The 24,248-nt window shown below is 41.6% G+C and overlaps 1 protein-coding gene across 1 annotated transcript in view; it reads left to right on the top strand.

Moving 5' to 3' along the window:
• Nucleotides 1–24,207, top strand: part of LOC133987477 (neuron navigator 1-like) — an 86,384-nt gene extending 62,177 nt beyond the window's left edge. Inside the window, exons 6-32 of the mRNA XM_062426862.1 lie at nucleotides 185–323; nucleotides 3,879–4,182; nucleotides 8,068–8,899; nucleotides 9,036–9,548; nucleotides 10,459–10,500; nucleotides 11,189–11,337; nucleotides 11,443–11,625; nucleotides 11,730–11,782; nucleotides 12,048–12,071; nucleotides 12,275–12,352; nucleotides 14,728–14,811; nucleotides 15,807–15,915; nucleotides 16,094–16,215; nucleotides 16,373–16,381; nucleotides 16,985–17,169; nucleotides 17,268–17,430; nucleotides 17,552–17,729; nucleotides 17,818–17,906; nucleotides 18,004–18,102; nucleotides 18,204–18,375; nucleotides 18,944–19,209; nucleotides 19,300–19,451; nucleotides 19,541–19,612; nucleotides 19,728–19,933; nucleotides 20,058–20,176; nucleotides 20,274–20,462; nucleotides 21,513–24,207. Of these exons, the coding sequence (XP_062282846.1) occupies nucleotides 185–323; nucleotides 3,879–4,182; nucleotides 8,068–8,899; nucleotides 9,036–9,548; nucleotides 10,459–10,500; nucleotides 11,189–11,337; nucleotides 11,443–11,625; nucleotides 11,730–11,782; nucleotides 12,048–12,071; nucleotides 12,275–12,352; nucleotides 14,728–14,811; nucleotides 15,807–15,915; nucleotides 16,094–16,215; nucleotides 16,373–16,381; nucleotides 16,985–17,169; nucleotides 17,268–17,430; nucleotides 17,552–17,729; nucleotides 17,818–17,906; nucleotides 18,004–18,102; nucleotides 18,204–18,375; nucleotides 18,944–19,209; nucleotides 19,300–19,451; nucleotides 19,541–19,612; nucleotides 19,728–19,933; nucleotides 20,058–20,176; nucleotides 20,274–20,462; nucleotides 21,513–21,608 (4,627 nt within the window). The 3' untranslated portion in view covers nucleotides 21,609–24,207. The remainder of the gene's footprint in view (nucleotides 1–184; nucleotides 324–3,878; nucleotides 4,183–8,067; nucleotides 8,900–9,035; nucleotides 9,549–10,458; nucleotides 10,501–11,188; nucleotides 11,338–11,442; nucleotides 11,626–11,729; nucleotides 11,783–12,047; nucleotides 12,072–12,274; nucleotides 12,353–14,727; nucleotides 14,812–15,806; nucleotides 15,916–16,093; nucleotides 16,216–16,372; nucleotides 16,382–16,984; nucleotides 17,170–17,267; nucleotides 17,431–17,551; nucleotides 17,730–17,817; nucleotides 17,907–18,003; nucleotides 18,103–18,203; nucleotides 18,376–18,943; nucleotides 19,210–19,299; nucleotides 19,452–19,540; nucleotides 19,613–19,727; nucleotides 19,934–20,057; nucleotides 20,177–20,273; nucleotides 20,463–21,512) is intronic.
• The last annotated feature ends 41 nt before the right edge of the window (nucleotides 24,208–24,248 follow it).

The following is a 24,248-nucleotide window of genomic DNA, read 5'->3' as shown; positions in this document are numbered from 1 at the left end:
ACAGTTGCACCTTGGGCTTTGGGAAACAGCAATTGTCATTTTTCACCATTTTCTGACATTTTTAAGTCGTACGAAGTGACACTTTTGAAAAGACATTACAGCGTTTTTGATTGGTAATACAATGCATCCTTGAAACTACAAGTTTGATTTAATATATGAATGTCTTTGTCTTTGTATCTTTTAGTTGGGATGAGAGCAGCTCCATCAGCAGTGGTCTGAGTGATGGCTCAGACAACCTGAGCTCTGAAGAGTTTAACACGAGCCCCACTCTCAACTCCCTTCCTACCACTCCCATTGGCTCCCGCAGAAACTCTGCCATAGTGGTAAGTATCATACATGTTAGCATTCACACAATATGGTGTCTGACACAGATGGATTAGCCGTGTGTGTGTGCGGGTTACAGTAGTATTGATTAAGTTGTTAATCCAGCGAGGTATTGATGAGGTGCTGAATGATGTGTCATACACTTGGTCTGTGTACAGAGAGGACACACACACACACACACACACACACACACACACACACACACACACACACACACACACACACACACACACACACACACACACACACACACACACACAACAGGCAGCAACACTGGCATCAGAGACAAAGCCCCATTAGGTATTCTATGCACACCCATAATATTTATCACATCTGCAGCGATCAATGTTCACAGCACACACACTGCATTATTCCACTCGGTTCCCATTTGTTTTTTATTCAGTTTTTTAAAGCTGTCTGAAGAGCTGAATTTTCACTTATAAGAACTCATTATATCAAATTATCAACTAGTTTAACTGTAGACCTGGCATCTTTCATCCCTAACATCAGGGATTTGCTACGCCATTGATGCTTTAGGGATCTGGGGCTTTTATTATTCCAGTTTAATCTCTGATTAAATAAATAGGTTTAATTTCAAGGTTAAGTATTCTACCTGATACAGTTGATCCAGAGCCTGTGGCTTTGGCCCTGTTCTGTAGTATAATTGGCCCGACTGACTGGAGGTAGAAACTGCCCTGAGTGATTATCTTTGTCCTCACAATACATTGAAATGCATTGATTTATGTATTCTGTGGTGCTCAGAATCTCCTCTGGGGATGGGAGGATTTGGGACTCAGTGGTTCTAATATCCTATCTGCAGCACTGCTTGAGTGCTGCTTTTTTTCTTTTTTAAGATCCATCTGTAGCTGTATGGGTTCCAAACAGTGTGTGTGTGTGTGTGTGTGTGTGTGTGTGTGTGTGTGTGTGTGTGTGTCTGTGTTTTCCCAGAGTGTCTGATGTAGGTCACACCTCCGCAACGTGGTTAATGTGACTGATGTAGCTGGATTTTACAGGGAGGGAGAGAGAGAGACAGAGAGAGAGAGAGAGAGAGAGAGAGAGAGAGAGAGAGAGAGAGAGAGAGAGAGAGAGAGAGAGAGAGAGAGAGAGAGAGAGACATACAGACAGACAGACAGACAGACAGACAGACAGCGAGAGACGAGTTAGAGAGAGAGGGGGGAATTCAGTGTAACCATAGCAACTAAAGCGCAGGGATGCTGAGATCGTGGGTCTTTGTCTTCTCCCCTATACTGAAGGACAGGTCTAGAACACGGCCATCTGCACACACACACACACAGGGCCATCTGCAGACCTGCATCCGGGCCAGCGAGCCGGAAGAACCAGGGCACCTCCCTCCAACGCCTTGTTGCAGAACTCATAGCAACCAATACCCCCTATGGCATCAATCCCATGGCAACCAATCATCACATCATCATGCACCCCACATTGCCTCATACACATGGCTCCCTGTTCCCTTGCCATCAGCTGATGCTTTTCTTTATCAGTTTCTCTTTGTGTCCAAAAGCCATTTGTCGGTTTATGTTGTCTCTCATGTATCAGGTTTTCCCCTTTCCCCTTTTCGCTTCTGTTGATTTTAATTTCCTTAAAAGCAAATCTGACTTAACATCCATCCCTCACCCCTCCCACATATTGTTTAATATACACAACACGGATAGGGGGTGGGGGAGAGGAGGAAAATGGAAGAAAGGGGCACATAAAAAAAGAGAATAAAAGTCAGAGAGAAGTTAGAATTGCATGTACTGGATGTGGTACAAAAACATGTATTTTCTCATTTCCACATGGAGATGGACCAAGTATTTGAGACAATACACCTTGTTTTCTCAATACCTTTGACTGTCTGTGAGTGTGCCTATGTGCCTTACTGTCTTGTTCATCTGTTTGTGTTATCCAAGTTTAGTCATGGCCATCTGAACAGACGTGTATATCATCCCTCTCTTTTTCAATAATCAGAGAATGTGTCTGAGGAAATGACAATTTTTTATCAACATGGTCTGGTCTGATGGGACATTCTCACACACATACACACACACACACATGCATGCACACACACACACACACACACACACACACACACACACACACACACACACACACACACACACACACACACACACACACTCAGCATACCTCCTCCTCATGTGATGTGAACCTGCCCATGGGGTCTATTGGTTTTAATAAAAAAGGAATTCAGTATATGAGTCTTCATGAGAACTGCTGGGTGCAATGGCTTGAACTGGCACACATACACATACACACACACACACGCACACCTCCTGATGTATTGTGTAACTGTCGGTACGCTACAGGGGGGAGAGTAATCTGCTTCTGTGAAAACCAGTCATATCCATCCACATGTAGACTCCCATAAACATGCACACACACTTCACACACATTGCTTATATTCACTACATACAAACACAGAAGACCACGACTGAATAATGAGCTGCTTTTTCTTTTCACATTTCCTTTAGTTTAACATTCTTCCTGATTTAATTATCTAGGCTGTGTTGTCTATTTTCTCTGTGTAGGTCAAGTGTATGTGAGCCTGCTTTGTGTGTACATGCATATGTACACTATGTATGTGTGTATGTATTGAGCAGTTTACCCCCCTGCTGACTCAGTCTACGTCTTTTTTTGAAGTGTTCAAACAGAGCATACAACAGGATTTAGACTGGCGAGGTGAGACATCAGTAAGTGTGTTTTGGGGGTTGACTGTGTCAGTCATGTTTTTCTACTCAGAGAGTAACAAGATGAAGAAGAGTCTGAGGTTCTGTCTGAGTCCTCACAGCTCATCAAATGCCTTTTTAGACATGCTAGTGGTGTGGTTTTAGGGATAGTAGTGTTTGTCTGTTGTTTGGTGCACCACTTCAGCTCAGACTGAAATATCTCAACTATGAGATGCAGTGCCATGAAACATTGTACTGACATTCATGTTCCCCAGAGGATGAATCCTACTGGCTTTGGTGACTCCCTGACTTTTCCTCTAGCTAGTTGACCTTTGTGTTTTTTTAGCAAATTGTCTCAACAACTATTGGGATGAATTGTAATGACTTTGGTGGTCCCTTAACTGTTCTACTGGTGCCAACATTAGGTCTAATCAATAAAATGTCAAAGGTAAATGCTTCCACTTCCACCAAAACCTTGTGGGAAAGGTGGTGGATACGAACATAAACGTAGCCTCAGGCCTTCCTCAGGTTTGGTCAAAATGGCACCAATCAAATCAAACTTATATGGGAACTAATTTCCATTTTACTAGATCATTGTTTATAGGATTTAGAGGGTGTGTTTTCTTTCTGGCTCCATTAAAGTATGGTAGCATTTTGTAGTTATGATGCTTGAACTCAATTTTGTTTTTTAATTGTGTTTTAAGTTGGGCCACTTTTGCTTTAGAGAGACAGTACAAACAACTCACCACAGAATTCTGGATGATTATAGTGTTTATATTATTATTAATTTGACTTCTTAATATTATTTTTTTTTCTTCGTAGTGTATTTCCTTGATGCAATGTGTAAGCATGTTTCTGTCATCTCTCTAGATGCGCACAGATGCAGAGAAAAGATCTCTGGTGGAAAACGGTCTGTTCTGGGACACTGATGATACCAAACCCAGCCGCAAGAGCCAGGGCAGCAGCGGTTATGATACAGGAAGCCTCAAGTCAGAATCAGCCAATAAATGGAAAAAAACACGTCCACATGGGGAGGGGCTGGAAGGAGGGAAAGGCGAGCTGAAGAAACCTCAGACCCTGGGCCATGGAAATGTGTTGAAAAAAGGAAGAAACCCACCTGTGGGAGTCACATCACCAATCACACACACCTCTCAGAGTGGGCTGAAAGTGGCAGGTGAGTTCAGAAGCACACTTACACACAGTGATGTGCATATTATATATACATATATATAGAGCTACACTTAAAATAGTTGCATAACCTAAACAGACTGGCACTTTTCTTTGACTGTCTTTTGATGTTCTTTTCTTTCTGGCAGTGTCTCACACCCACACAGTCACAGACACACTCTCTGTCTTTGTCCCACACATTCATCCACAGCTGCAGCCCACCCTCCTGGCCTTTAGAGAGTGGTGCCATGTATCAAACACCCATCACCACCCACTCCCTTCCTGCCAGCCAGCCACACACACACACACACACACACACACACACACACACACACACACACTGACCAACAGTGGGTTTTTTCTCTTCCTATTGGGCCAGCCTTTCCTATCCAATCTTTATTTTTGTGTCAGACAAAGAGAATTTATAGCACTAAAATAAAGGCCTTGTACCCAAAACAACTGGATCAGAGACCAGTGTGTGTGTTTGTGTTTGTAATAGTGTGTGTGAATGCAGACATGTCTGATATTGTGCCGTCCTTAAAGAGTGTCACCCATCACACTTAATACACACACACTCACTGACACACAAATAGCACAATAGTAGGGATTGTGCAGCTGCCTTTTAAACACACCATCTGTGTGCTGTTTACATAAGCACACACACACGCACACACACACACACACACACACACACACACACGTACACACACACACACACACACACACACACACACACACACACACACACACACACACACACACACACACATACTGTATAGACTAGCGAAACAACAGGATATTAGTTGTGGTTTTGTGTGCCAGTCGAGATAGACAGTGTCTGTGTAAACAGTCCTCTTTCTGTGGGACTGTCCTGTGTTTGCATTGCCAGCTGTTGAAATGACAGATATGCCAAACAAGTGTGTTGAACCAGCCTGTGATCCGTGTGCCAGTCTGTCATTGTTTTTGATGTGCACAGTATGAATCTGCTATCAGGGCTAATCAATCTGCCATCGAGTCTGAGATTCTAATTAAGCAGTCAATAAAATTGAGTGAAAGCACACCAGACAAGGTTCTTGTAGCTCATCAGTGTGGACTAGTGCATAAATTCAACCAAAAAGGGCCAGATATTCTTTGAAAGTTAGAGAGGTCTTTATGTTTCATGCTTGAGATCAGTTCATTGCTGAGGTTTGGCAGGATTGTGTGTATGTTTGTGTGTCTGCATGTTGGTCGCTTTTGCGTTGTTGCAACAATCAGAGTGAGATCTTTGAAGGAGCAGAATTTCTTTGGATAGACAGGCATTATTACATTATTCCATACTATACACTTACTGCTATACTAATTTTCTATATTATACCAATGCAGTATGTACTATATTAACTTATTAATATATGAATATATTAACTTTTATGGTAAACTGTTTACAGGTAATATATAACACATTTATAAATTCTATTGTTTGGTACTTAAAGGAATAGTAGAATACAAATCCTACAGTCTTTATTGGAAGTGCTTTTAAACTTTGCCTGAAACTCACATTTATTATTTGAATATTATATTACACGATATACTAACTCTTGAAATATACTTATATTACCTTGACTTTATTTGTTATATATTCATTTACTCAGTATCCTGATTTTGTTTCTCCTTATTGTGATTCGACTGCTGTAACTTGTCTCTATAAATGCAACACTTGTTGCATGTCGGTCTGTCCTGGAAGATCAAGCCATCCCCTGTTGTTCCTCTTGAGGTTTTCTTTGATTTGTCCTTGTTAACGTTTTTTTTGTTTGTTTGTGGCGTTTTTCCTTATCCAAATCGAGGATAGAGGGTGTTATATATTGTTCACACTATAAATCCCTCTGGGACAAATTTGTGATTTGTGGCTATAAAAATAAAACTGACCCAACTACTGCCTATTAAATTTAACAAGGAGAAATTATAATGTTTTTCCAAAGAATTAAAACTTTATTTTCTGTTTTTAAAGGTATTGGTGAAGCCTTTGAACAATAGTTCACTGGTTTCAATTTTTTCCAGCTGTAAGTAGTGCCGACGAATTTGTGCTTATTGCAAACCAATTTAGTATATTAAAATAAGTAAACTTAATGTTGTCAGAGTGTACTAGTCAGAGTTATTGTTCAGTTTGGAAGTGGGACACAGTGCAGGTGTTCATCATTGTGTGAGCTTTGAGCGACTGTCGAGCGGTCATTTCTCTCTTTCTCTCTTCACACAGGCAGACTCCTACAGATACATTTAGCCACTTTCCTGCACCAAATGTTTACAATCCCCTTAGGTACATACAAATAAACACTAGTACTGTATCTTTACAACTGCACATATGAGCACACATGTGTTTCTGGTGTGATGGTTGATGGTAAACGTCAGCAGAATCTTGGAATCTAGGAGTGAGATGGGTTGTCTCCCTGGGAAACCGCCGGGAATGATAGACAGGAACATGAGGCTGCATGGAGGAATGGGGATCAGCCCTGTCTTTGTGTGTGTTTCTGCATGTATGTATATTATAAATACATCTTCATTCCATACTGTCCACTTTCCGCTGCTCTCCCCTTTACCATAGTGGCCTGCAATAGAGAATGACTTAGAAAAGACATGTAAATGAGTAATTTTTCTTCATAATCCAGAGATGGCAGTGATAGAAATTTTATGCAGAGGATTTCTCTGTCTGCCACTCTGTCTGAATCTCGCCAATGTGTTCAGATCTCCATCTCCTCAGAGATGCATGCCTCTTGTGCCGAGACATGAAGTGATTCATGCTCTCTTCTACACACGCCATGGTGTCGAGATGTGAGCTCCACTGTCTCCACAGCCGGAGTCATAAAATCAGGCTTCATATATGTCAAAATTATTATGTTCGCCTGGATTCTGTCAGTATGTGTGCGTGTTTGCTTCTTACCACCAACAGTGTCTATTTCTGCAGCATAATGTTTTTGGAACGCGCAACATTGCGGTTATACGATGGATTGAGTTCATGACTTGACATGTAAACCCAATTTTCACATTTAGAAAAGAACTCCAAGCGTAATGTGTTGTCGGTGTCCCATTCCTATAAGATCCAAACCCTGAGAACTGCAAGTGTGTGTTTGGTATATATGTCTGCCCCTATGTGTCTTTTGCGGGTTTATAAATACCCTTAAGTGACTCCAGATGTCCCAAGGCTGCACGCCGGTGGGTCTCATTCAACAGCCGTTCTTTGACTGTGTTAATGCTTTGTATATAAACCTCCCATAACAACTCCCATTAGATACAAATTGAGAGCGTGGGTAGTGTGGGCTTGCGCTTGTGTGGCCAATGCTTACAAGTGCACATGTGTCTAATCGACTCTTTAAGATATTTTTTTCTCATAATCATTTCCAAACAAGCCCAATTAATTTGCCAACTGGGAAATGTACAGCTGAATTTTACTTTAACCTCTATTCCACCAAATTGTCACTCATTCCACCCTCTTTCCCCAGAGAGTCGTCAAAGAGTGGAGAAATTTGGTTATACTGGGTGTTTCATGCAGTTTTGTGTCCGCAGACAGTTTTCCACAGCTATGATGCATATGTTAATCTCAGCACTCTGCAGCTGTGACACACAGACATACACTTACTGGAAAGCCAGAGAAAACTATTTTAGTTCATCAGGATGGAAAAGAGGAGTAACTGCATGATAACAGTGTGTGTGTGAGCTTGAAGCTGGCTGTGAGTCTACACACTGTCTGTCTGCTCAGACAGAGTTTGTTTTCATCAGCAGACAGTCAGACCTCGTAGGTGTTCAGATAAGATAACACATCCTAATATGGTGTGCTTAGTCTCACTCACCACGAGAGACTGTCCAGGCATTAATCTGTTCAAGCTACTCATCACTGATTCTTTATGTCTTTTTTCCTATCTAGGTACAGTAAAGTCAGATGGGAAGCCCATGGATAAGTCTCGGTTAGCTGTGAAAAATTCAGGTCTTCAGCGCTCCTCCTCTGATGCCGGTAAAGACCACCGGAATGGCACTGGTGCTATTGAGCAACGTAAACCTCCGTCCGGCCTGGTCAGGCCCTCAGCTGGTGGAAACTTTGGCTTCAAGAAGCCCCCCGCAGCTACCAGTAATGGCACAAACAATACCACTGGGATGAGTACAGGCGGCAGTGCCATACCCATCGGTTCTGCAACTGTGGGAAAGATTCCCAAAACGTCTGGCATTCCTGTTAAACCAGGTGCTGGTGGTGGTGGTGGTGGTGGTGGAGGACGTAAGACAAGTCTAGATGTGTCAAGCAGCGACCAGAGTGGTTTTCTGTCTCCAAATGCAAGGACGTCTCTCCAGTATCGCTCGCTGCCTCGCCCGGCCAAAACAAGCACCCTGACTCTAACCCGGCCGAGCTCGGCTCGTCCAGTGAGCACCACCATGGACACAGGCTCTGGGCTGATCAAACCCTCCAGCACAGCTCCCCTGGGCTCGAAGCTCAAAGAGCACACCTCAGGGCTCGGTTCTGGACCAGGGTTGAGTAAGGCAGGGGGTCGTGGTATCCCAAGTCCCAGTCCTGTCAATCAAACAGACAGAGAGAAGGAGAAAGAGAGAGCCAAAGCCAAAGCTGTTGTGTCTGACTCTGAGTGTGGAGGAGGGTCTCTGAAGGGCACTCCTGTTCAGACCCCCTCAGAGAACGGAGGAAAGCTGCAGGGTCTGAGACCTCCCAGCAGTAGCAAGGGTACAGACTTACCCTCACCCAACAATCACAGGTACTTAGGCTCATATACTACAACAAAATATACATACTGTAATTTCCCAGTAATGTTTCACCACATTCACTCTTTCACATAAAAAAAGTATGAATATAATTTTCATGGCTTCAACTTTGTCTTTTATTGTCTGTAGATTATCTGGTGTGCGCAGCCTGACAAAGCCTCTATCTATTGCCCAGCTGGACAAACTGAACTCCAGCAGCTTGGATGTTGGGGTTAAGGACTCCATGCCTCCTAAGATTCCTCCTTACTCAAAGCTCCAAGACCTAGCCAGCTCAGCAGTCAGCTCCACTGGCCACTGCCTGACCCCGAGTCCTGCCCCCTTGCTTAATGTCAACTCCTCGTCCTGCTTCTCAGGCTCTGGGATTGGGTTGGGGCCTAGGCAGGTCTCTTCCCTCGGGGTTGAAGGAAGTGATGGGAGCAGCACTCCTCTGCTCTATCCTCGACTATCTGGGCTGCATCGCAGTATGGAGTCTCTGCCACTCCAGATGAGCCTGGCACCAGAACCGCAACAGAGGAATGGGAGGGAAACTTTGGTGAGAGGCTACACCACCTTAGAGTCCAGAGACAAAGATAGACAGGAAGACAGAGGTCCTCCTGCCAGCTGGAGCTCCGGAAGTAAAATATCCATGATTCTAACAGACAGGTAAGATTGAGTTCTGCTGATACACACACAGATTTTAAACTCAATCATATCACGTAGGTATACAAGCACAACAGATGTTTTGTCATCCACGTTTCATTTATACTGCTACGTAGCTCCACCTACTGGTCACATGAGGAACTGTATGAAATGTATTGTTTAATAGGAGGCATAAGTGGACAGGGAGAGGATTTGATATCATATTCACTTTGTTCTACACTAAAATCACACATTTCCCTTGCCTGCTTGAGCGGACAGGTTTTTTTGACAGCAGTGGCATTTATGAAGTGCTAGTGACAACACCTATTCACATTTACGAACGAGAGATAATTAGCATCCACAAAAATTAAAACAACTCATAAATTAGAATATATCAAGGAATATTATTTTAGATAAAGACAACTTGTTTGAATACGACTGTAATAGCTGTAACTGTGATTGAACATTTGAGACAACCACATTTCAAAACAGTTATCCTTAAAACATAAAATAAGAATATCTCAACATGATCATCCAATGACTTTTACACTATTACAATTGAAATATGTTGTAAATTAAGTGTTTTGCACTGTAAATGCTGTATGTGATGCCAAATATTATGAAATATATGTTTTGCATTACTTGTATATTAATTGTTTTAAAGAGAAAGCTAAAAATCCTATTTACATTAGGAATTTAAATACCAAGTAAAGGCAACCACATGCATGCACACAGACTGGAGGGTTGCTAAGCTGTTATTACTAGAGGCCTATTATCAGTGTTGCACCGTTCCCACTGGCTGAAATCATAATTACTGGTTGACACCAGCTGTCTGCCAGTCTTACTGTGCTTCTTTGTGCTGGTTGGCTGTTCTTGAGAGTTTAATAACTCCCTGCACCAGTGGTTAAATAATGACATTGTTTAATCTCCACAGTTCTCACAGAGACAGAAACACACTGCCAAAGAAAGGTTTAAGGTAAGTGAATGCACAAATTCTGCACAGTTACACACATACTGTACATGCACACTCTCATACACCCAGCTTTCAGGCACTGACAGTGTGACGCAATTTAGGCTTGGCCATTTAATTACATACATGGAGAGATCCCATTGATAAGATCCTGTGTGAAAGACAGATTGTGTTAATCCTGCCCACAGGGCTGTAAGACATCTCTCCTGTCATTTGTATTATAAAATCCTGCTTTAATACTCTCAAAATTATATCTCATTGTGTCCTATGGTACAGTCAACACTCTGTCTTTCTGCTCGTTAAAAGATTTGCAGCATAAAATATCACAAGAGAAATGGTCTGAGGTGGGCCCTGCAATACTTTTATGTTATTTGTTTAATCTTCTTTGCATATATTTGTATTGTAGCAAAATGTCAAGATGACATTGTTCACAGTCATGGTTCTAAATGTATAATGCATTTTTAATTTAATTTAAATTTTTGCAAAATTCACAAACCTCTTGTGCTCTACTTGTGCTTTACTGCACAACTGAAACATTTTTTTCACTACACAATGCTCCCAAATGTCATCAGACTTTGTACAACACTGTATATGAAAGCTAGTGTAAAACAGTACCCCCGCAATGACTGACAGTTTCTTTATTTACACTGACATTTATCAGTAACTGCACTGACCTCGTCTTCTGTCTGTGTAGTTTCAGCAGTGTTACCCAAGTTGAGGAGGAAGGGAAGGAGAAAGGAGAAAGGCGACACTCTCATACTATTCTCAGTATGACCGACTCGCTCACTCTCCCGCTGTTGTCCTCACCCACCTCCCTGCCTCGCACCTCTAAGACCAGTATGGGTGTGTATACACTAATGCGCACACACTTTGAAGAATACTTGTTTAATGTATGTTGTATAATGTTGGTAACTTTCTTTTCTTTTGACCCCTCTGCTCTCTCATTAGTACCCAGCCCTGTTGGTGGACCTCCAAGAATGACTCGATCAAACAGCATCCCTACGCATGATGCTTCTCTGGAGTTGTATGGAGCGTCTCCGCTGGGCAGCACGCTGTCACTGGCTGAACGTCCCCGGAGCATGGGAATGGTTCGGTCTGGATCCTTTAGGGACAAGGAGCCTAATGATGAAGGTGAAACCACGATATTATTTTGACATCACTTATATACTGTTCTGTGTTGCTAGTTCTTATTGGTTTATTTTGTTGTTTCAAATGATAGTTTTTTCTCTCCTCAGTTCATGGGTCTGTAATCTCTTTGGCATCCAATGCCTCATCGACCTACTCATCGGTGAGTGTGAGCGGCATGCAAGCACAGGTAGCTACAGTTCAGTATGTGGTGTGTGTTTATGTGTTGTGTATGTGGATGTTTCTGCGTACAGCGATGCTTTCCTCTCGTCTTACACTTTCAATAGTACACACTAGAAACAAAACTCCTCTCCTCTCCTCTCTTCTCTCCTCTCCTCTCCTCCACTCTCCTTTCCTCTCTTCTCTTCTCTTCTTGTCTTTCTCATCTCTCTCTAATGTCTTGACTTTTCTTCCCCCTGCTTCCAAAGGCTGAGGAAAGGATTCAGGGAGAGGTAAGTGTTTCCCGCTCTTTCTTCTCCTCAGTCTCATTTCTCTGCTTTCATCCATCACTTTCATCCCTTTTGTCTTTGGAAGAACAAGTCTGCCATTCATTTCATGAACGCCACCCACTCTAGTCTTGTGTGTAATGTCAGTCATTGTCAATTTTAGTAACCTTGGTTATTTTATAATAAAACATACTTGTTCCTCCTCACAGCAAATCCGCAAGCTGAGGAGGGAGCTGGAATCGTCCCAGGAGAAAGTGTCTAACCTGACCACGCAGTTGTCAGCAAATGTATGTATTGTTTATCTACTAATTTACTTATCATTAATCTATCAGTACATGCTGTAATCAGTAATCTGATCATAAATAAGGAGAAAACTTTACTCTGTGCAACCAGACACGTTGGTTTGAATGAAATTGTCATGCCATCATTATTAAAACAACAACCTTTTTTTTTTTTATCTCGAGGCGATTGAAGCGTTATTAGTGGCCCCCTTTTTTTTTTTACACCCCAATAGTTGTCAATTGATGAACTGCCCACATCAAACTGACATCTACCCTGAGGCGTAGGTAACTGATACTCATAGAGACAGCATACGCTGAACAATAGAGCAATGTTAGGGTGCCTTTAGCTTTGTTGTTCTTTAGTTTCTCACTGCTTTCCTCAATTGTTGTTCTTTTCCTTTGGTTATAGGAACTGACTGCACAATATATGCCATTTATTTTAATATATAAACAAACAAGAATATCATATTACATTAAACCTAGATTCGATTAGTGTACCAGGCCAGCCTAATAATGCTCTAGTTATATTGGTGCTTTTTGTGCCAGTTTGTAGGCCCCAACAACAAAAGATGAGTCTGGTGGTATTTAATATTTTTCTTATTGTTAACAAATCCCATTAAATAGACCAAAAACCAACAATAAAGTATTGTATTCAGAGCCTGATATAATTTATTCCACTGTGCCACAGGGCTCACTGGTATCCAAAAACGAATGAAAACATGTTAACCACATCATTGCTACAGTGACCATGTTCATTGTGATGAACTGTAGTTTATTTTAAGTCAGTCCCACTCATTAGTAAATACTCATTAGTGCACCAAATCCACAGCAGAGAATAACCGATTATTTTCTCAAGTACTTGTTCAGGGGAAGCTCAATGATTGGAGGTGAATAAATATTACATTAGTTATTACATGAGTTATCAAAAGGAGTTCAGCCCACATGTGTGATTTGGTTGAAGAGATATGAAGAGATACAGTAGATTTCGGGAAGTTTACTGTTTTTCCCACTTTCTCAGAGTCTGAAATGCCTTAGGACAGATTTGTATGTATTTGGTGTCATCTGAAGTTGTGTCAAACAGCAATATCTTGGCTTAAAAGTGTCTATGGGATGAAATAACATAATCATGATCCCATAGACATCCAGGATTTAAGCAAAACTAAATAAACTATGATGGGGGTGGGGCCACCTTTTTTTAAGCTGTATCTGAGGGGGGCCCACAGCCTTAGATTTTGAAAACCCCTGGTCTACAAAAGATGTAAGAAAATAGTAAGACACAGTTTCCTAAAGCCAAAGGTGTCATCTTAAAATTCCTGATTGAACCTCATTGGGGTTGGGGATTGTTGCCACAGACACGGCAGCAAAGCCTGAAAGTATTGCATTATGGACAAACACATTGATGGTTTTGGTCTTTTCATTTGATTTGTTGACAAGCCAGCCTCATCCTTTAACCTGTTGCCTCTCAGTATTTTATCCATCCATCCAATCTTCTCTCTTTCCTCTTTCACATACTCTCACATGGTTCTCAAATAAGGCAAAGACTTGATGCAAAATAACAGACACACAGAGAGAGATTTATTGTCCAAGCTGTGGTATGTCAGTCATAGATCAACTCCATGCAGTCTCAGCAAATTTCTTATCCATGCGGGGGCTGAATAATGCTAACCTCCTCCTGAACCTGACTGCGGAACCCAAGCCACTTAACTTCAGTACACACACACACACACACACACACACACACACACACACACACACACACACACACACACACACACACACACAGGTGCCTTGCCCTTTCTCTCTACTCTACAAGGTTGTTTTTGTATGACCACCCTGTCAGCATTTCCATTGGTCAGGAGTGCAGGAATACAGAGCAGGCATTATGCATGGATTCGTACAGTACACATCAATCAAGTGTGTGTGCGCATGTGTCCCCTGAGATTTATTTCATACTGTTAAATCTTATTATGGTGAGGGCAGTGAATAGGCAAAACAGATGCATGCATCACAGCATGATTATATTTTGGATTAATGACTGGAAAGGAGAATGGAAAGTAATTTTTCTTTCCTGCTCTGGGCTAAAGGTGCAGAGAGAGAGAGAGAGAGAGAGAGAGAGAGAGAGAGAGAGAGAGAGAGAGAGAGAGAGAGAGAGAGAGGTGAATTTCCATAAGATATATCCTGTTCAGCCATTTTCTGTTGTTCGCCTTTTCAACACCTTTTATTTGAGGGAGGAAGGGTCCAAGAAAATCTGTTTAATCTGTTCTGTACAGGTGATGATGCTCTGTCAATGATAGATAATAAAACAAATGAAAAATGTGTCTTTTGTAATGATTTGGAGATGGATGTATGATTATTGCTTGCTTTTATTCTTTCCAAAACAGGCAAATCTTGTGGCCGCCTTTGAGCAAAGTTTGGCACTGATGACAACTCGGCTGCAGAGTCTGTCAATAAGCCATGAACAGAAGGTACCCAGCAGCACCCGTTACATCCACACTTTCAAACACTAACGCACACAAACCTGAATTCCGGCCGCATTCCATCATTGTGCCCATCTGCTGAGTGGTCGGCTAAGAGCAGGCAGCATGTGTGCTAACATGGAGTGAGGTGACTTTGATCACAGCCTGCGGTGACGACTTGAATGTAGGTTAGAGGCCCAAGCTGCAGTCACATTGGGTTACTTAGTGTGAGAAGAGAAAAAAAAGCCTTCACTTAAGGCTGAATGATGAACCTGAATCAGAGATCACATTCCTGCATTCTTCTGCCTTTGTATCTGTTTTGGTGTGAACAAACTGATCAGAGCCTGAGGCGGTGTTCAGTGTGTGTTTATGTATAAATGTGGGGAGTCTCTCTTAGTTCTTCATGCCTTGCTGCTCCCACTGAAAGCACCCGTCTAGACCGCTGGAGAAAAAGCCTTTGTTGTTTGTGCCAGCGCACTGACCTGTGCAGCTCAGCCAGGAGCACATTATCTTTAACCTTGAGATGGTTAGAGCAGAGTGTGATCGAATTTAGCACACAATAAGCAGCACAGAGAGGCCCTGTTGTTCCAGAGTCTTTATATTTTTGAACTTCTCACATTTGAGGGTGGTCAAGCCCATCAGGTATATGAGCTCATACTGTGGATTTGAGCAATAGTGTAGAACATCAAACAATTCTACTCCTGACAAAAATATGGAAATATATCAGTGTTTATTTAAAATATATTCATTACTAAGGAAAAATCAGTTGGGCATATGCATTTTCTACCCATTTTTCTATTATTAGACACATTTTCTGAGCTGTCCTAGTTGCAAGAGGAACTCAATCACTGTATAATTCAGCGAATAGAAAACATGACAGTTTTTGGTTGTGTATGGGCATTACATGATAAAAGAAGCATAAAAGCTGTCAATCAGCTCTGAGTATTGCAGATACAAATTGATCCCAATGCAACTCTCTGTCAATAATTTAATGTTTGGAGCAGGACACAGAGCTGTCAGAGCTGCGGGAGACCATCGAAGATCTGAAAGTCAAGAATGAAGAAGCCCAGGCGGACATACAAGGAGCCTTAAACAACCCAGATAACATGAAAGGTGTGTCAAGTCGATTTTATGTATATAGCACCAAATCACAATGGAAGTTATCTTAGGGCACTTACAGGTCTAGGCCACGCATTTCTTTCTTTTTGAGATTAACCAGCTGATCGTTCGTCTTTTTCTGTCTCTCTGCTCATGTGCCTGTGTTTTAATCCTGAGATTTCTTGTTTTCCAGACATGCGTATTCGCCGTCAGAACTCATGTGAAAGCATCTCCAGTCTCAACAGCCTGACCAGCATGTCGAGTATGGGCAGCTTGAAGGACCAAGATGCCAAGAAGAAGAAGAAAAAGAGCTGGGTAAGAATGACAGGACACTACATGTGAAGCGATGTTACAGCTTGGTGTTTGTCTGTGCTGAGTTCATTCTCCTTAGTGATGAGATACAGTAGCAGCATGAAAAACAAAATATGACCAGTCTCTCCCTCCTCTGTGTTGTGTTATTTTGCTGTTTTAGGTCTTTGAGGTGAGTGCAGTCATTGTGTCCCTTTGAAGCATCTTTAATTTTCTGTCATACGGCATGATGGACCATCTTAAACTGCCACACATTCCTCAAGCACTCTCCATCTCTGCTGATTGACCTCCTAGAATACTGATTGGCTGCCTGTTCTGTGAATATTTAATTTGGATGGATGGCTGTAATTCAGTTAGAGTGGCAATCAGCAGACATGCTGGAGTTCTCCATTTATTCATCAGAGCTTTATTAAATTATTTTTTAAAATCATGTTTATCTTCATTTACACCATGTTTTATTATGTATTTTGTCCTTCAGCAAAGTTTTGTGCAGTCAGTATTGTGAACAAAGTAACTCTTATTGACTCAGTGACTGGGTATAACATCTGAAAAAACATGTACTGACTGTGACTTTGACCTATTTGCAAGAATGACTTTGACGTAATGCTTAGCATGTGTCAAATTAACAACCCTAACACTTTCTTATTTTTACCTTCTTAGTAATAAATGCCTTATTATTCTCTTGTTGTTATTATCTTATTATTACTGAACATTTGTTTAATTGTTTGTCTGTCTCTCCCTCCCTCCATCTCTCTGCTCCTCTGTTTCTGTATAGCTGAGGAGCTCCTTCAACAAGGCATTTAGCATTAAGAAAGGCTCCAAAACCTACTCAGACATTGAGGAAATTGCTACTCCTGACTCCTCAGCTCCCAACTCCCCAAAGATGCTTCATGAAGGGGGAGAAGCAGAAGAGATCCTGCCCTCATGCCTCAAAACCTCTGCATCGGCCACCTCCTCTGTGTAAGTGCCTGAAGATGTTATTGCACCTATCAGCAGCACAATAGTGAGATTGCCAACGTGGGTGTCTGGCTCTGACAAATGCGTCTTGTCTCTTGCAGTATCATGGAGACAGCAGATGAGACAGACTGCGAGGAAAGGGCTGTCACAGAGCTTCGTTCAGAGCTCTGGGTGAAGGAGAGAGAACTGACAGACATCCGACTAGAGGCCTTAAACTCTGCTCATCAGTTGGAGCAGCTGAGAGACACCATGAACAACATGCAGGTTTGTTTTGTGTGTGTGTGTGTGTGTGCGTATGTTGTGTAAAGTACGTCTATGTCAATGTGAGTGATATTGCATTTGTGTGTTCACTTAAATTTTGAGTTTTTGCATGCCTGTTTTTTAGTCAGTGGTGGAGAACCTGAAGGCAGAGAATGACCATTTGAAAGTTGGTTCTGGTCCCACCTCCTCCACCTCCCAACCTTCAGGCCTGGCCTCTTTCCTGGGACCCTCATTAAGACAGCCAATGAGTATGTCCCTCACCAAGTCCTTCAGCCTCAGTCTGAATGATTGTAAGGATCCAGGTAAGAGACAAACATAGAGCTTGATCAATATCTAGCTCACATATATGCACATTAGTATAAAAACCTTTTTCATTCTTCTTTCTTTCAGACGTGTCTCCAGTTGATAGGCTAAATGTGTCGGCTCAGCAGGAAGGGGTGTGTGCACGAGTACTGGTTCGCATCAGAGACCAAGCAGAGGTACACATTGAACACCTTGGATAGCTACAATATCCAATAATGTCAACTTGCCTTTCAAACAGCAGGGAACTTATGCATTATTTCTCTCTGCCTATAGGACAGTAAACAGCAGCAGGACTACTACCTGGGCTCAGTGCTGGTCACTGGGACAACTGACTGGGCCTGTCTGGACTCTGTTATAGCTAAGACCTTCAGAGTGAGTCCACATTCGTCTTTTTTCACTATTTAGGCACATTTAGACAGATAGTACCACTGCAGTTCTGGTGGATCAGTCCTCACACTTCTTTTTCTGCTCAGGATTACCTAACTCAAGTGGACCCAACAGCCAGCCTGGGACTTTCCTGTGATTCTCTGAACATGTATCAGCTGAACCAGGGAGAGCAGAGGGTGATAGGAGGGGACAAACCTCAGGCCTCACCTCATCGCTGTCTTGGCAACGGTCCAGCACGCATCTTTGTTACTTTGAAAGGTTAGATGGTTTCCTCTACTGAAAATAGAGAACTTTTTTGTCAACAATAAATAATGTCTAAGTAATGATGCTGTCAAAAAGCATTTCATTATCAGAAAATGCAGAAGTTTAAAAATAGTGTACATAGACATTAGTAACATTTGGTCACTTCTTAATTAAAAAGGTTTCTTTTTGGCAGCCAACCGTGAAATCTGTGATGCCTATAAATGAACCAACAGGAAAAGCTTTCACACATGCATCTTGATTGACACATGATGATGTGTTAATTTTTACAATAAAATGAAGGCAACAAAATGTCAATTGTGATTTGTTTACCTATCTCAAGCAAGTCAAATCTTTTACCTTACTGAAATTAATAAAAGCCAGTTCTTGTCTGGATGTTATAAAAACAGTTTTAAATAATTATTGTTTGCTTAGGGGAATGGACAGCATACATGTAAAGAATGAGACTTGTAGAAAATTAGTTTATCCTGTATTTACAAGTATTCTATAGTGAATGCAATATAAATCCTTCCTCTCTTCTCTTTTTCTTCTCTTTTCTCTGTCATGTGTCTCTGCCTCTCTCCAGGTCTTAGAGAAAAATGTGTTGACTCACTGGTGTTTGAGACTCTGATTCCTAAGCCCATGATGCTGCACTATATCAGCCTGCTGCTAAAGCACAGGCGCCTGGTTCTGTCGGGGCCTAGTGGGACAGGGAAAACTTACCTGGCCCAGCGTCTGGCCCACTACCTCCTACAGCGCAGCCAGACTGACTCGTGTGAGGCTGAGCATGAGCCCTGTCTCGAGGGCCGCTGTGCTGCTGTCACCTTCAACATGCATCGTCAGACACAGAAGGTAACTCATGACTCTGGATTTTTGTCAGTCAGTTATTTTGAAGTATTTTTTATGCACTGATATAAATACTGACTATTTTTGTTTTCACAGGAGTTGCAGTTATATCTGTCCAATCTGGCAAATCAGATTGACAGAGACACTGGAGGAGAAATGCCGTTAGTTGTCATCATAGATGACATCAGTGATGCAGCAGCCATCACTGAGCTTGTCAACGGAGCACTCACCTGCAAGTATCATAAATGGTGAGTCATGCTGAATAGTTACAGCATTTCACTAAAAAGCTGAAGTAAGATTTGAAAATTAACCATTGTGTCATCTGTGGATGTTTCAGTCCTTACATCATTGGAACAACTAATCAGCCTGTGAAGATGACATCTAACCACAGTCTGCACCTCAGTTTCAGGTGAGAACAAAGTCATACAAATTTCACAATAACTTCTCTTACTTTAAGACATTATTAAATACAAAATTAAGCTCTCATACAGATTAAAAGAAACACTTCTTGCATGTGGCCACAGGATGGTGATGTTCTCTAACAATGTGGAACCGGCTAACGGGTTCCTGCTGAGGTACCTGCACCGTAAGGCTGTTGAAAGCTACCAGGAGGAGGAGCAGGACCCAGCGCAGCATCAGGCTCTCCTCCATGTGCTGGACTGGATCCCTCAGCTCTGGTACAATCTCCACACTTTCCTGGAGAAACACAGCACTTCAGATTTCCTCATAGGTGAGAGATTGTGAGATTGTGGACACAGGGGTCAGTCAAGGGGTTGGGAAATAAAGGAACGGGGCAAAATCTGATTGTTTATTAGATCAAGAGATGTGCTAACAGATAGTGTTGCCTCCCTCAGGTCCCTGCTTCTTCCTGTCATGCCCAGTATCAGTGGCAGAGTTCAGGCAGTGGTTCATTGACCTGTGGAACCACTCCATAATACCGTACCTGCAGGAGGGGGCCAAAGACGGCATCAAGGTGAACACACACAGACAACCCCCAAACATCAGTGTTAACATCAAGAAGTAAATTCCTAAACTTCATTACTGTTTTACACTTGACTTTGTATTCGCAGGTTCATGGGCAGAAGGCAGTATGGGAGGATCCAGTGGAGTGGGTGAGAGGAACCCTTCCGTGGCCCAATGCACAGCAAGACCAGTCCAGGCTCTTTCACCTACCTCCCCCCAGTATAGGTCCACCCAGCGAAGAGAAGAAGCCCCCCAAAGATACACCTCCACCTAGCACAATGGAGTCAGATCCGCTGGTGAGTGAAAGTTTTTGTTGAGATCAGGGACTGGGCAAAGTTGGTTTGTGTATATAAGGTGTTATTTAAGTGAATGAACAACTAAATTTGACCACATATTGTATTTTTTTGGCAAGGGGTAATAGTATAAGTGTTGCTCACAGGTCCTCTCAGCTCTGCTGCTTTATTGTTTTGGTTCAGTCTCACAGCTCTCAATGGCATCGTTTTTGACTGGTATTAACAGTCAACTGATTGTACACTCATTCAACAACAACCAGCAGACACACATAGTTAGCGACTAACTATGAAAATATTGGAACATTTAGCAGCTAAAAAACTGATATTTCCCCAGGAGTTAGTGGCATCCAAACACAGCTAAAAGGAGAGTGAATATTGACCAGAAACATGACTCCAAATGAATGCTAAAGTTGTTCAGTGCTGGATGTATAAAGGGCATCAGTTATTTTCATTATCGATTAATCAGCCAATTATTTTCTTGATTAATGTTTTTTCTGTAAAATGTCATAACATTTTTAAAAATTGTATTAAAATTGAATAATTTAATAATAATTTCCATGTTTAAAATCCTCACATTTGAGGACCTGCAACCAGCAAATGTTCAGCACAATTGTTTATGAAAATAGTTGCAGATTGATTTTCTCTTGATCGACTAATTGATTAGTCAAATAATCATTGCAGCTCTAGTGTAAATAGGCATCTTTCCATATATCAACCTTAAAAAATGCCAAACATTTGTTGGAACTGACTTTTCACTTGTGAGGCTTCTTCCTGTTTTATATCACTGTAAACTGATTATTGTTTTTTTGTGGAACATTGGTCGGACAATGAAGATGTCCTGCCAGGCTCAAGAAAATTGTGATGGCAGTCCTTCACAAACCATATAATTGAGTTGTCCTAGAAATTGTTTTTATATTAATGTTAAGTGCACACATGTGAGCAATATTTCAAGAAATATTCCATCTATGCCAAACCAAATCCAATCCTGGAAAACAAAACATGTCTGTCAATCTGCAGTTTAACTCACTGTGCCTGTTTCCTCCTGCTCCCCAGATGGCCATGCTGCTGAAGCTCCAGGAGTCGGCCAACTGCATTGAGTCTCCAGAGCGGGAAGGCAGTCTGGATCCCACTCTCCAGGCTGCACTCTGAGGATAACACGTGACCGTCAGTCAGGCTATGGAACTATAGACTCTTTATTATGGCTGACACAGAGAAAGTGCAGTCCCAGTGAGACTTTAAAGACTGAATTATGAACATTACTGTGTGCTCAGTGAGCAGTTATAAAGCTACATGTAAAGGATCTACATAGAGAGTGATAACAGATGAAGGGTTTGCTCTGCCCTGCTATCAGAACATTGGAAAGATAATTTAACTGCGATGATAGGAAGCTGTGATGATCATCTCGAGGAGAAATGTTGACGCGTCTCCTCTGTTTGTTTAAGATGGATTTTTGTTGAATCTGCAACTGCATGGTGACCAGAATAGTATGATGCAAAATATTACCTATAATCCTATTGATCAAGACCCATTATTTTCTTTTTATTTGACTGCCCCAACTTTCACTCAAATATTCAACACAACTATCGGTGCTTTCTGGTGTTCTTTTATGCTTCATTTCAAAAAGAAATTAAGCTCAGAAGTAATTGACTCTGATTTCCCCAGATGTAGGACCATCACTCGACCACAGCCAAAAATGCACTTTATTTTCTACATGTGGTAATTGGATTGATTTAGGAGGCTGTGATCGAGTTTTAAAGGGGATTATCAGATGATCTTGCAGCTCACTAGCAATTCCTCCAGATGGCAGCATCTTCATCAGTGCTCTCCTGTTGTGCTATCTGACTAATCAAAAGGTGCTCAGTAGAATATAACACAAACTCAATAACACAACTATAAAAGTTGCCTTGAATATTTTTTCCACTCAGTTCAGTCTTTGTGTCATACAGAGATATATATCATGGATCAGATATCAGAATTGTGAAGCTCTAAGAGTAACATGCATGGAGTAATAAGGAACTGAACTATGTATGGGTTTTAGGGTCAGTCTGTATACAAAACGTCATTATCCGTGGTGATGTACCGGTGTCGTAACCACAGAAACTACCCATCATGTTGGCATCAAACACTTATACACCTGTGGACTAGGAGAGCCAACTGATGGCAGTGGATTGACCTGACTTCACATACTATATCATAAACACACAGAAAAATCTTATCTCGTCTGCCAAAACGGTCGACCATTTCTGGCTCTGCTTGCTTATATACTGTACTTAAACCTGTTTTAAAACACAAAATTCTCTTGTGATAGATGAGGATGCAGCTTTGAAAATGTTTATTTTGTAGGATTTTTTACTGAGTCATCTTCACCAATCTTCCGCACACAGAAATTATCATAGATGTATACCTAACATGACACAACAAGAACATATCATCGTTTGTCTACAACATAGAGGTGTCAAATTTCTGCTATCACTGCTTCAGTCACTTCACATTCATCAAAAACGGCCATCGAGTGATTAGAATCTGTATCTTCCTTGCTGTATTTGCTCTTTATACCTCTGATAACCGTTTTTCAACCTTTTTCAAGCATGCATTGTCTTTAAGAGTTAAGAGAGGGGTAAAGACAGTTGAATCTAATTTTTAAGTGGCTTCCTCCCATCCCTTTCAGTCATCAGTTTGCACATAATATATGTTAGAGTACTAGATTACATAGAGTATTTATTGCTCACATCTTGACTGTTCTTGTGATGAAGGAAGACAGCATTAAAAAGAGGAGGAAACTTTATATAGTAGAGATATGCTAAAACCTTTTAGCTCGGTGCCCCTTGACCCTGAAGTACCTCAGACTGCCATGTTCTGTCCAGATATTCCTCTGCTTTCCAAACAGGGTGCTGATATAAAGTAGAGACATGATGCCTAAGTCTATCTGTGCCTGAAACACAATTTGGCCTAAAGCTGCTTTTCAGCTACTACCACACAGAGGCCTAGATTTAGAGGAAGATATGTCATCACTTCCTCTCACCTACTCTGATGTCGCTTTAATCTTGTCACCTTGATGCCCAGAATTGGGTGGAGAGTGGGTTTCTATTTTGACCTGTTGGCTGGTAGTCATGATGATAAGCTGTTAGGAAAGACGATGTGTGTATCAGTTACGCGTGTAATCATGATTGAATTGCTGAGCAGTGTATGTGTGTGATATGATGCTGTTTTAAACTTCAAGAACGATAAGTATGAAAGACTGCACGTCTTTGAGGAGTTGCCTGAGAAGCAGTGTAAAAACAGATCTTAGCCTGGAGATGGAGATGTAACGTCAGTGCATGTATTCCTGGTTTGTTCCCAAAGTGTTGTTTCATTGGACCTACCACGCTTAACCTTAACACGGGAGAGGGATTTTTAATAACTGGATATCTTCCTCTTTTCACGTTTGTTTTTTAAGAGCAGACATTTGTTTTTCTTATGCAAATATTTGTAAAGGTTTCTTTCTCTTTTGTACATGACATCAATGTTGTAAACACTGTAAATAGTCAGTGCATCTGCGACAACAATCACTCAAAAAAAAGTGTAGAGATCTAAGAGAAGGCTTGGCCCCTGTATGCAGAAAAATGAGCGTCCATGTTGGTTTTATTGTCTTCCTCCAGAAGGAAGGAGCACTTGGCTTAAAAGGGGGCCTAAAAATGGTTGTATGGCATGTCTCTATAACCACATCAAATCCCATATGTCTAACATTGAGCAATGGATACAATAAAGTCATGCCATTCTTCATATCACTGTCTTGGTTGTCTGCTTATT

The sequence above is a fragment of the Scomber scombrus genome, chromosome 10 (genome assembly GCF_963691925.1).
Source record: "Scomber scombrus chromosome 10, fScoSco1.1, whole genome shotgun sequence".
In the NCBI taxonomy this organism is placed as follows: Eukaryota; Metazoa; Chordata; class Actinopteri; order Scombriformes; family Scombridae; genus Scomber; species Scomber scombrus.
This window is presented reverse-complemented; position numbering and strand designations above follow the sequence as displayed.